Source organism: Ochotona princeps, chromosome 4, assembly GCF_030435755.1.
Source record: "Ochotona princeps isolate mOchPri1 chromosome 4, mOchPri1.hap1, whole genome shotgun sequence".
NCBI classification, from domain to species: Eukaryota; Metazoa; Chordata; class Mammalia; order Lagomorpha; family Ochotonidae; genus Ochotona; species Ochotona princeps.
This window is the reverse complement of record NC_080835.1, coordinates 91,838,087-91,850,186: the sequence shown is the minus strand read 5'-3', so window position 1 is coordinate 91,850,186 and position 12,100 is coordinate 91,838,087. Positions and strand designations below refer to the sequence as shown.

Genomic DNA, 12,100 nt, shown 5'->3' with positions numbered 1-12,100 from the left:
CGGGGTTGGATCTTCTTAAGGATGGAAGGCAAGTGGAGAAGAAAGTTCTAAGGATAGTTGATTCTCTCACTTCCCAGCGATGGCTCATCTCCAAAGGATGAGAGAGGTTCAGATGCAAGGTCCTGAGAATCTTGACAAGGGTCTTCAAAGGTTCAAGGAAAATGCCTGCTATGGGAAGACTGAGCATGGACTTTAATAATATTTTGCACTGGAAGTAATTCACCTTAAAATGTTTTAGTGTATCTTGTTTATTTAAAAGGTAAAGGGGCAGAGAAAGAAGGAGAGAGAGAGAGAGAGAGAGAGAGAGAGAGAGAGAGAGAGAGAGAGAGAGATTAATAGAACTCGCATTTGTTGATTCACTCCAAACTCCTTGCAACAGCCAAGGCTGGACCAAGCAAAAATCTGAAGCTGGAATTCAATCAAGGTCTGTCACAACTGATTGAGCCATCATCTGTTGTCTCTTAAGGCTTTCATTAGCAGGAAACTAGAGGCAACAGCAGAACCAGGGACTGCTATAGGTGATATGGGCATCTATACCAAATGCCTGCTCCATAAACTTGTCTTAATTGCATATTCCATGAACTTCTTGGAGTGTCCTTGTGTCACCTCAGGAATCCGTATCTGTTCTCTTTCTGGACACACGGAGGATGCTGAGTTCGCATAGCAACTTTAGGGTGGTGAGGGATGGGCGGGGCAGGGGCGGGGAGCAGGGAGAGGAAGGAACAGACTGGGGCTCAGACCTGGGGACCACCTAGGCTGTCCCTTCATTTAATTCTCCCAGGACTTCCTCCCCTACTGTGATGAAACTCAAGCACCAGGTACAAGAGGGCTTGTGCCACTTTTCCAGTAACAGAGCTTGTCTTAGTCTTCCCCCTGTCCATCCCCATATTTCCAGTAATGTTCAACTTTACAGTGGACTGTATTTGTATGGTGCTGGACACTCGTCAGGCTAACTTCACCCCCACTTTCACTTATCCATAATAAGAGCAGGTGCATGTGTGGGGTACATGTACATGTGGGCATGTGTGGTATGCACACACAGGCCTCATTTGGAAATGGCTGTCAATACAACCTGGCTCTTGGGGACTATCTAGACTTCTGTCCTCTCTGCCATTTGCAGAATAGTTGACTGGATTGAAAACCATCTTCATCTCTTAATGTCTTCCGTGTGTTCGTATCTATAACCAGAGCCCTCAGTTTGGTAGGGACTCAGTAGGGTAGAGACAATGAGGGCTGGGAATGAATTGATTGTAAAAGAGAGCTTCAAGCCTTGGATCTTTCCTCGGGACACCGGCAGAGCCACACTAACCTCCTTGTGTCTCAGTGATACTTCTCACGAAAACTTTGTCCACTTTTCCTTATTGTTACACTGAAAGCCCTGGATGAAGGATCCAGCTTTTCTCCTGACTCACCTTGGAACACCTTTTGAAACGGGACAACTGAGGCTGGGCAGGATGGGACAGAGGCAGCGGGGACTGTCTGAGCCCAGTTCCTCCCTCATCTTCAGCTTCCCTTTATGTGCCCTGGACTCCCCCTTTAGGGGGTGCCCTTCCCAGATTTCTGAGTGGACAGTGGCATTGTGTACCTGCACCGGGGTCATGTTGGCTGGGAAGTCTACCTGGCAGACAATAACTGCACCTGCAGAGCCACAGGAGGTGGGTGGTGGGGCTGGGACCTTGACAGGGGCTGCTGCAGGCCTAGGGCAGGAGGCAGAGTTCACTCCAGGCATAAAGTTTACCCTCCACTGTGTGCAGAGGCTTAGAATAGACCACAGCCTTCCCCCACTTCCCCAGTCATGGCCTCACACAGAGCTTCTGCTTCCTGGACAACACTAGTCTGTTTGTGGTGGGTTTGACTCTCCCAACCCTGCCAAGCCATCCTCCAAAATGGGAGGCATCTCCCTGGAAGCTGCTACACGCTCTGTCCTCCATCCCTGGTTCTCCTTGTTGGCTCCTGTATTTCCATTCCCATCCTGAGGTAGAAAATCATTAGAAAGACAGAGCCTGAATTCTGTCATTTGCTGGGTATTGAACCCTAGGCGTAATCTTCAGCTAACATTCCTTCCCATCATGTTTGTGTTGACACTGACTCCTCTTAAAGTCGTTGTAAAGACCAAATGTGTGTCCCAGTGGACTTTGCCATCACTGTATCCACACAATCTTGACCTAGAAGAGAGGCTTCTTGAGGAGGTACAGATGATCAGGGATGCCTCCTTACTATCAGTAAGGACACTGCCAGCCAGCTCACAGAGGACTGGAGAATAAATGGAGCAAGGCAGCTAGAGATGCAGGGGGAGCAAGGGCTGAGTGGGGAAGACTGGAGATAAGGGTACAGGGCAGGGAGACAGGATCACTCAGAGGAAAGGAACACACAGATGCAGGAGGGAGCATGGGAAAGCAGAGCCCTGTGCATGACTCTGACAATGGAGCCCTTAGAGATGATCTGGTTTGAACTCCCACTTTCCGATGGGGAAAATCAAAGCCCATGTGGAGCAATGATTGCTGGGACAAGGTGCTGGGAGTGAACAGCACAGTCAAGGTCAGAAACCTGATGGGGTCACACAGGCCTGAGTTAGACTCATGGTCCTAAAATGCCAAATCCACGGGGAGTGTTCAGCATAGCCCATTTTCCACATCTGGATGGAGGCCCAACTGTGCTTCTGATTGTAACTTCAAGCTCAGGTGCACCTGGAGAAGCAGCATCAGCATCCGGGTCCCTGCTACTCCTGGCTTCTCCAACTGTGGACATTTGGGGGGCGGTGAGTCAGTAGTTAAGAGATCTGTCTCTGTCATTGTCTCTTTCTCTGCCTTTTAGAAAAATAAGATGCGGGCCCGGCACTGTGGCCTAGTGGCTAAAGTCCTCGCCTTCAGCATGCCGGGATCCCATATTGGTGCCGGTTCTAATCCTGGCAGCTCCACTTCCCATCCAGCTCCCTGCTTGTGGCCTGGGAAAGCAGTGGAGGACGGTCCAAAGCTTTGGGACCCTGCACCTGCATGGGAGACCTGGAAGAGGTTCCTGGTTCCTAGCTTCTGATCGGCGCAGCATCGGCCGTTGCAGCTCACTTGGGGAGTGAATCATCAGAGGGAACATCTTCCTCTCTGTCTCTCCTCCTCTGTGTATATCTGACTTTCCAATAAAAATAAAATAAATCTTAAAAAAAAAAAAGAAAAATAGGATGCATGATCCTGGACACATTCATATCTCATTCTCAGATACAGTTGCTCATTGATGGGACTAGAGGTGACGATGCTTTGTTGTGGGAATTGAATGAGATGAAAGTTGCAAAGTTGCCTATGGGGGGCCATGAGTGGAGGAGACTCTGTAGCTGCACCTGGTCTTTCATTTCTTCCTCTTGGAGCTGCACCATTCCTCCTTTGTCACTGAGGCTGCAACGTGACCAACATGGTTCACAGACCTGAGGTTAGTGGCTCTGGTGCTGGGGTAGGGCTTCGGGTTTATGCAATGAAGGGAAAGTTCTATTACCAAGCTGCTTAGCTGGGAGCAGAAAACAGTTGCTGCCAGTCTCTGGAGCAAAGGAAAAGCAAGCGCAGGCAGGGAAGTAACGGTGGGTACAGGAAGCTGGAGAAGGCTGGGTGTTTGTCTTCTGTGCACAAGTATTCGCTGCGTGGGGTCAAGCTCAGGGCAGGGCATCACAACCTACACCCACGTGGTGCCACAGACACACTCCTAGGTGGGGTGGGTTGTTCATACTTTCTCTCCTGCCCCCCAAGGGAAGGTAAGGAAGGGGGAGCCCATGGGAGGTCTGCTGGTACCAGCCTGTGCTCTTTGACCTCTGCGTGGCTGGCCAGAGTGTGTGTGTGTGTGTGTGTGTGTGTGTGTGTGTGTGTGTGAGTGTGTGTGGTGTGTGCAGTGCTTGCTCCCCCTTTCCCAGCTCTTACCCCATGTGCCCCTTGGGGGATTTCACACAGCACAGGGGGTACTCTCAGGGAGCAGGGCTTTCTAGGTCACCTTTGTTTATAGCTCCTTTTAAAACCTGGAGACAAACCACCTATTAATTTATATACCGCTGGGAAGGCAAACCTGTCTTTTAAAAATCCAAAGGAAGCCATTAAAGCAGGTTGGTAACTATTGTAACTCATAATAAGCTCTTCTCTGTAAAAAAATGAGTCAGAATGACTTTCCAGGAAGTTTGGTTACTTTAATTAGCTACCTCTTTTTTCTCGCTCTTTACAACATGCAGTAATTTAAGGATCACCTAAGTATTGATGCTACCAGCCCCGGAGTAAGAAAGATCTAGGGTGCGCAAGTCCTGGACAGCACAGGCGTTCTGAACAGACGTCTCTGGCTCCTAGGATGGAGAAAAAGCTGTGCAGAATCCTTTCCCAAAAGGCACAGCCAGCAAAGCCAGCCCCAGGGCCTGGCTCACTGGTCTGAATGAACGGGAGTAGCAGGCTCCAGCCATCTGCAGCCCAGAGCACTCAGCAGTGAAGATGGCCCACTTGGTGTCTCTCACAACCCCACAATCTCATGGCTGCCTGCAACGGTAGAAACGGGTGTAAGCTGTGCTGCTGCAGGCACAGCTGCCACTTAGTATGCTGTCCTCCCATATCACAGACTACTTTGAGTTCCAGTTACTCTGTTTCTGATCCAACTTCCTGGTAATGTGCCTGAGAGGCAACAGATGATGGCTCAAGTTCCCCAGGGTTCCTGTAATCCATGTGGGAGACCTGGATGGAGTCCTGGCTCTTGGTTTCAGCCTGGCCCAGCCCTGGCTGTTTTTTCCATTTGGGGAGTGAACCAGCAGATGGAAGACTGTTTTTTATCTTTCCCTCTCTGTGTTACTCTGTCTTTCTAATGAATGAATGAATAAATAAATATCGTTTAAAAATCATTAAGATGCTAAATTTAGGGACCAGTGTTGTACCTGTGATGCCAGCATTCCATATGGGCACCGGTTCATGTCCCAGATGTTCCACTTATAAGCTAGCTCCCTGTTTGTAGTCTGGGAAAGTAACAAAGGATTATCCAAAGCCTTGAGACACCTGCACCTGTGTGGGACATCCAGAAGAAGCTCCTGGCTCCTGGCTTTGGATCAGCCCGGTGTTGTTCATCACAGCCTTTTGGGGAGTGAAACAGTAGATGGAAGATCTCTCTCTGTCTTTCCCTTTCCTCTCTATAAATTTCAAAGTAAATAAATAAAAAGGTGCCATATTGAGAGAGAGAGAATAAAGATAATGGTGATCATGGAGCCATGTGCCCAGCACTGTGCCAAAGGCCTTAGCTATCACTTCTAATAACTTAACCCATCCTTACTGTGACTGATGTTACTTCTCCCCTTCTCAAGGGTAGAGAAGATGAATTATCAAGTCATACAGCCAGTAAGCAGCAGAACTGTGGATCTCACCCCAGGTCTGCTCAATTCTAAATCCACAGCCTAGGGCCCGGCACTGTGGCCTAGTGGCTAAAGTCCTCGCCTTGAATGCCCCGGGATCCCATATGGGTGCCGGTTCTAATCCCAGCAGCTCCACTTCCCATCCAGCTCTCTGCTTGTGGCCTGGGAAAGCAGTCGAGGACAGCCCAAAGCTTTGGGACCCTGCACCCACATGGGAGACCTGGAAGAGGTTCCTGGTTCCTGGCTTCGGATCGGTGCGCACCGGCCCGTTGCGGCTCACTTGGGGAGTGAAACATCGGATGGAAGATCTTCCTCTCTGTCTCTCCTCCTCTCTGTATATCCGGCTTTCCAATAATAATAAACTCTTTTAAAAAAAAAATCCACAGCCTAAGAAGGTCATGAGCTCCTGCCTCCTAGGGAAACAACCTGGCTGCCTGAAGGCCACAGATCAGATGGGCATGATCTTGTATGACCTGTGTCATGGCCTGTGTCTGGATAGTTTTCTCCTTCACTCTCCCTATGCACAACTCGCATGATCTCAGACTTGAGAATGGAATTTGCTGTGGTTGTTCAGAAAACACCATTCTTCCCAGTCCCGGGGTCTGAGTCCTGTTCCTCCCCACACCTTCGCAGGTTCTATGTGACTTCTTCTTGTTCCCAGTGATTCCCTCTGGCTTGGTCATAGCAGCAGTGCCGGCACTAAGTGTGTTCTTCCTATTGGGAATGGGTCTGGACTGTAGAACCCATTGAAAGTGGGCTCCAGCCAGTCTGTGTCCAGGAAGAGGTCACTGGGCTTCTCAGGGATTACATCTCCCTGCTCTGCTAGTTATCTAGGGAAGAGTGTTGCTACTGGGACTATACCTATCACACTCCAGTTGACCCAATTTTAAAGTCTTGCTCGAATTCTTGAGATCAAAAGAAAATTTCTTCCCAACTGGGAAAAACAAGTGTTCCCTCTCCCCTCAGTAGACTCTTATTAAAAAAGCACATTCAGCTCATACAACAGTTGGAAACGGGTACAACTAGCCCACAAGATCTTCAGTCCAGCAGTTCATATATACAAGCAAAACACAAGGGTATTTTCAAAAGTGAGTGGAAAGATGAGCTCAAAAGATAAAGGGCCTGCCATTTGTCTAGCCATTAGAACACAGGCTTAGATGCCTGCACCGCACATCAAAGTACCTAGCTCCAGTATGTTGTCTCTACCTCTGGCTTTTGGCTCCAGCTTCCTGATAATGGAGACCCTGGGAGACAGCAGTTGATGGCTCATGAAAATGGGCTCTTGTTTCCAAAATGAAAAACCTGGATTGAATTCCCGTTCCTGGCTTTGGCCCCAGCCCAGGCCTAGCTGTTTCCAGTAGCTGGGCAGTGAACTATTAGAATAGATCCCTGTATCTCTCTCTGACTCTCTTTATCTGTCTTTCAAATTAAAAATGTGCTTTAAGAAGGTAAGTCTAGGGCCCGGCACTGTGGCCTAGTGGCTAAAGTCCTTGCCTTGAACGCCCCGGGATCCCATATGGGTGCCGGTTCTAATCCCGGCAGCCCCACTTCCCACCCAGCTCCCTGCTTGTGGCCTGGGAAAGCAGTCGAGGACAGCCCAAAGCTTTGGGACCCTGCACCTGCGTGGGAGACCTGGAAGAGGTTCCTGGTTCCCGGCTTCGGATCGGCGCAGCATCAGCCGTTGCGGCTCACTTGGGGAGTGAAACATCGGGTGGAAGATCTTCCTCTCTGTCTCTCCTCCTCTCTGTATATCTGACTTTCCAATAATAATAAAATCTTTAAAAAAAAAAAAAGAAGGTAAGTCTAAGGGCCAGCATGATAGTGTAAAGCTAATTCTCTGCCTGCCAATGCCAGCATCCTATATGGGATGTCTAGACTGCTCCACTTCCCAATCCAGCTCTCTATTGCATGAGAAGGCAGCAGAGAATGGCCCAAGTCCCTGGAGACCCTGTATCCATGTGGGAGACATGGAGGAGGCTCCAGGCTTCTAGCTTCAGACTGGCCTAGCTCTGACCATTGTAGCCATCTGGGAAGTGAACCAGTAGATGGAAGATGTCTCTGTTTCTTCCTCTTTCTCTGTAATTCTGATTTCCAAGTAAAATAAATAAATCTTCTTTTTTTAAAGATAAGTCTAGGGAGTGGCATGACATTGGGTTAAGCTGCTGCCTGCAATGTCAGCAGCCCATATTATAATATTAGTTTGAGTTCCAGCTGTTCTGCTTCCCATCCAGTTTCCTGCTAATGTACCTGGGAAGGCAGCAGAAGATGTTCTGAGTACCTTGATGCCTGCCACGTAAATAGGAAAGCCTGATGCAGTTGTGGCCAATGGGGAGTAAACCAGTTATTGGAAGAGTGCTCTCTCTCTCTCTGATTCTCCCTCTTTGTAATTCTGTCTTTCAAATGAACAAAATAATTTGTTCAAAAAAAAGTCTATTTTGGTGCCCGAAATTTTGAAATTAATGCTCAATATTTTCATACTAGGCATTATCCATGAACTCGTTGAAGTAACCTTGTTGAAAGCATAGTAGACAGTGCTTCAGACATTGAATAGGAAAGCAGCAGAGTTTGTGGCAAAAGTCTCCTGCAGATGCCCATCCCCCCACCAAGACCCCTAATTATCTTGTGCCTGATCCCGAGTCTTTTAACCTCAAGAATGGCACTAGACTGCTCCAGAAGACTTGAAAAAGAGCTTAGCTCTAGGGGACATCGATTCTCTTCCACTACTAATTTCTATGTCTCTAATGATCCAGATGAAAGACTAATTGAGGTCTTGTTGGGATGCTATTAAAGTTATTTGGTGGTGTTACAATTTCTACTCATCTTTCTTTAAGTTCTTTTTAATTATATGGCGCTTTCAAAGCAAGGCTCGGGCTATGGAGGTATGCATAGGGAGCTGTGAAACCTTCTTGGTTCTCTTTGGTCCTCTTTCCCTTCTTTACAGAGCAAAGTCACTTGGAAGGAAGGGCACTCCTCCTTCCTCTCCCAGCATGTTCAATACCTACATGCTTATCTGGAAGGGGACCATTTGCACACAGCTCTTTTCAGTTAGTTCCTTGAGTAAGACTGTTGAGAAAACTGAGCTCAGAAGATCCTTATTCCATCTACTGGAGACAGGGTCGGCCTTCTGTCCTCCAGGGAACACAGCCTGCTGTGTCCAGGAACATAAGAGTGAATGAGGCAGCATTGGGATGTATGGGAAAAGCCTCCCTATGTTATGCTGCCATTCAACACAGGCTCCAGTTCTTGCACAGCTGCTTCACTTCCCATCCAGCTCCCTGCTAATAGCTTGGGAAAAGCAGCAGAAGATGGCTCAAGTGTTTGGACCTCTGACACCCACATGAGCGACCTGGATGAAGAAGTTCCTAGACCCACAGTCAGCCATTGCAGTCATATGGGGAGTGAAACAGCGGATGGAAGATCACTCTCCTCTCTGTCATCTCTAATTTCAATTTTTCAAAATAAACAAATCTTAAAAAAAAGTTTCTTGCATAACTTATTGGTTTTATTCTGTTTCTTAGGAGCTAGTTCCTTCTGAGCCATTGTAGCCCAATAGCTATTGCTGGAAGTCTCCAGGGCCCTGATCCGTGTTTTCAGAGACTTCTCTCGGCCCAAGTGCCAGCTTTTGTCTGATTTGCTGAAAGGTCAAGCAAGAGGAAAAAACACACTGTTTGATGATTTCCACCCATCTCCAATCCCCCTGCTTTCCATCCCACTGCCCTTACCTGGCTCCACCTGGCTGAGCGAGCCACGCGTGTCCGTGGAGTCCGCCACATCCCCACTCATCTTGAGGTCTGCAGGAAAAACACAACTGATTTTAATAGCAGGTCACAATTCTCTTGCTAAGACATATGTGGCTTTAACTAAACAGCAAAGATGAATGTGTAATTACAACAACCATCAGACTTTCAAATTCCTGATTCCCGAACATACAACCATTAGAATATTCATAAGCCCAGGCATTCATCCCTCCTCTCCAGCTTGCCTCCTCCCTCGCCTGCCCTCCCCCTTTCTCCAGTACCCCTGCAGCTCTCACCTTCTACATCATTCTTCACCACTTCCTTCCACCATCAGGACTGGGTTGGCAACAATTTAACCAGGGGAGGGGTACCAGGCAGGGATGGAATGGGGGACTCTTCCTCTGGAATATATTTTACTTTAGTTTTTAAGGAATAGAAGAACTACCCCTCACTTCTCTTCACTCCATGTCCCCTCCTACCTGGAAGGTAAGAGTAGCCTTGAACCACAGCTGGCCCTCTTCTGTCTTTTGGTGCCTTTGTGGGGGGGCTCAAACCCCGCTCCCCTGGGGCCCTCCCTGGGGAATCCTGTCCTCCCGGGAGTCTTACCTTACCTCCTCTCTGATTTGCTCACGGAGTGAGGGAGAAAGAGACAACACCTACACCAGCCCCCAGCCTCGGCCCCCAAGTGCTGCTAGCCCAACCTTTCTGCTTGGCTTCATTTCAGTAAATTAAACATTCATCCATAACAGCCAAAAGCCATCACCTACGAGGCCGCCAAATCTGCTCCGAGGTCAGCAGAGGAAAGGAAAAACATGCAACTTTTAACTAACTCCTCTCTCTTCTCTTCCCCTTGCTAAATCACTCAAAAGCTGAAGCCGTTAAAGACAGAAGAATATTTTATTCAAATCGTGCTGACCCCCACCCCCTCTTCTCTGGGGCAGCACTTTAACTCTTTCAAACCAGATAAAGTCGTGGTGAGTCCATTTGCATACTTGGCTCCCCAACCAATCCCAGTCAAGCAGACAGATTTCATTTGCATCAGGTAATCAGGCAGTTGGCAGTCTGGAGGCCCAGGTCTGGAGATGGTCAGGTTGAAGGGTAAAAGGGAGGACCTGGCGCCCAGGAAGAGAGGGGAGGGAGCCTACTTTTAATAAGGATAATGCTGTGTGTGGCTCTGGCAGAGGGTCACACCTCTGTGGTGCAGCCAAGCCAGACACAGGTGGAGACTTCAGAGACCTCAGCACCCCCGTGGGAGGCGGCAAGCCAGCCGTAGCACTCACTGTGGTCTGAGGGATCTTTGGAGCCCCATCAACCGTGCAGCTCTCCTTCTGGGACATCCCCCGTGTGGGGCATGGCCTCCCTACCCAGCAGTTCCGCCAGCACGCCGCCTTCGGGAAGGCACTGCCTGAGCATGACCTCAGTCTTTCCTGCTGCACTTGCAGACTTTCTGTATCATCTGCCATGCGTGACTATGCAGAGCAGCCAGAGTAGGCCACCTGGACACCTCCGCAGACGGCTCTGCCGCCGCTGCCTCTGCTCGGCTGGGGAACCGGGCTGTTCTACTCCCACCCACGAAAGCGCTGGCCTGGATCGGCAGCTCACCCTTCACCGCAGTGATTCTCCAACAGCCTGCTGAGGGAAAGGCGCAGGTGCAGGAGGTGGGTTCAACCTTTGAGTGGCTCCAGAATTCAGTGCCTGGGTTTTGGTATCTGACAAATCGGGGACTTTAGCCCCAGTGACATCGCTGAAAAGCTCCGGTGACCCTAGCCACATATTCAGACACAGGTTTTCTCATCTTAAAACATGGGGACAGTGATGCACATGCCTGTCAGAGGCTGAATGCCAACTGCCTGGCTGGGTTCCAGGTATAAAGTACCTGGCAAAGGACCCGATTTAACTGCCACTGCGGAGGAGACACTAGGCCCCTTCCTCTTTGCCCCCCTTCTCACGCCTCTACCTTAACTCCTGTCCCCACAAGTGACTACCCTTGGTTTTGTTTTGGTTCCACTGATTTTTTGGTCTACCTGGGAAGTCATAGGCATTCTCCAAATTCTGGCTTCCCAGGGAAAAGCGTTCATAAGAACAGGTAAAAAGGGTAGGGGCAGTGGGGCTGGGATGCTGCCCAGACTCTGCCCAAACACCTGTCATTTCAGCAGGTACTTCTTCAGAGAAACCATCCATCACTTTACACCTGTTAACACCAACACCCCTCTGACATCCACCCTCCTCATCACCTTTAGATATACCCAGAAACCATCTCATTCTTCCTTGAAAGTACCTGTGACTTTCATCTTGGCCATGTCTAGGAGGAAGTGGATAAGGAGTCCCCCTCTCTCACCACCCCTGTGTCCCGCCATAAAAGAGCCACACTGTGATACATGCAGCACAGTCCCAGTGCAGGGGCAGGGTGAGATGGCCTGTGACACCTCCCTCTCCCCAAGTTCTGGAAAATGCAAAGGCACTGAGAACCTGTTCCCATCGGGTAGGAGGCTGGGGCTGACGGGTGGAACGAGCTCTTGGGTCTCAGCCTAAAAATGGGCCAATACCGAAACTGCCCAAGATGAGACGCTGTAACCCTTCCCCCGTGGGACAGCGCTTGCTGGGCCCAGGCTGCACCAGAGCTGTGTGGGTTGTGGCCCGGCTTCTCGGCCTTCTTATCTCTGCAGTGACTGAGTGGGCTCCTTGCCACCACTCCCTTCCCTAGGGAGGCTCATCTGCTCTAGGGCAGAACCCAGATACCAGCTGCAGACCCTCCCCTGCCTGTCACGGTCACCCCTGGAAGCCTTTGTAACCAGGGAGTAGTTCTAGGACGTGAAGCCTGGCACATCAATATAAGTCGCAGACACCATACACAGTGTCTTAAATACCACACCTCAGCTGTTGGGGATGTTTCCACCAGGAATGTCCAGCGGTGCACCAGTCCTACTTCCAAGCCATTCAGAGCTCCAGATCTTCCAGAACACACCTCTTCCCTTCCTGTAATGGGGTCTTACAACCCCAGGGGTATTCC

At 49.5% G+C, this 12,100-nt stretch overlaps 1 protein-coding gene across 1 annotated transcript in view; it reads right to left on the bottom strand.

The window, feature by feature from the left end:
• POU2F3 (POU class 2 homeobox 3) overlaps positions 1-11,390 on the bottom strand; it is a 70,743-nt gene extending 59,353 nt beyond the window's left edge. The window contains exons 1-2 of the mRNA XM_058662323.1: positions 11,369-11,390; positions 9,076-9,144 (exon numbers count right to left, since the gene is read on the bottom strand). Coding sequence (XP_058518306.1) covers positions 9,076-9,144; positions 11,369-11,390 — 91 coding nt within the window. The remainder of the gene's footprint in view (positions 1-9,075; positions 9,145-11,368) is intronic.
• Positions 11,391-12,100: the final 710 nt, after the last annotated feature.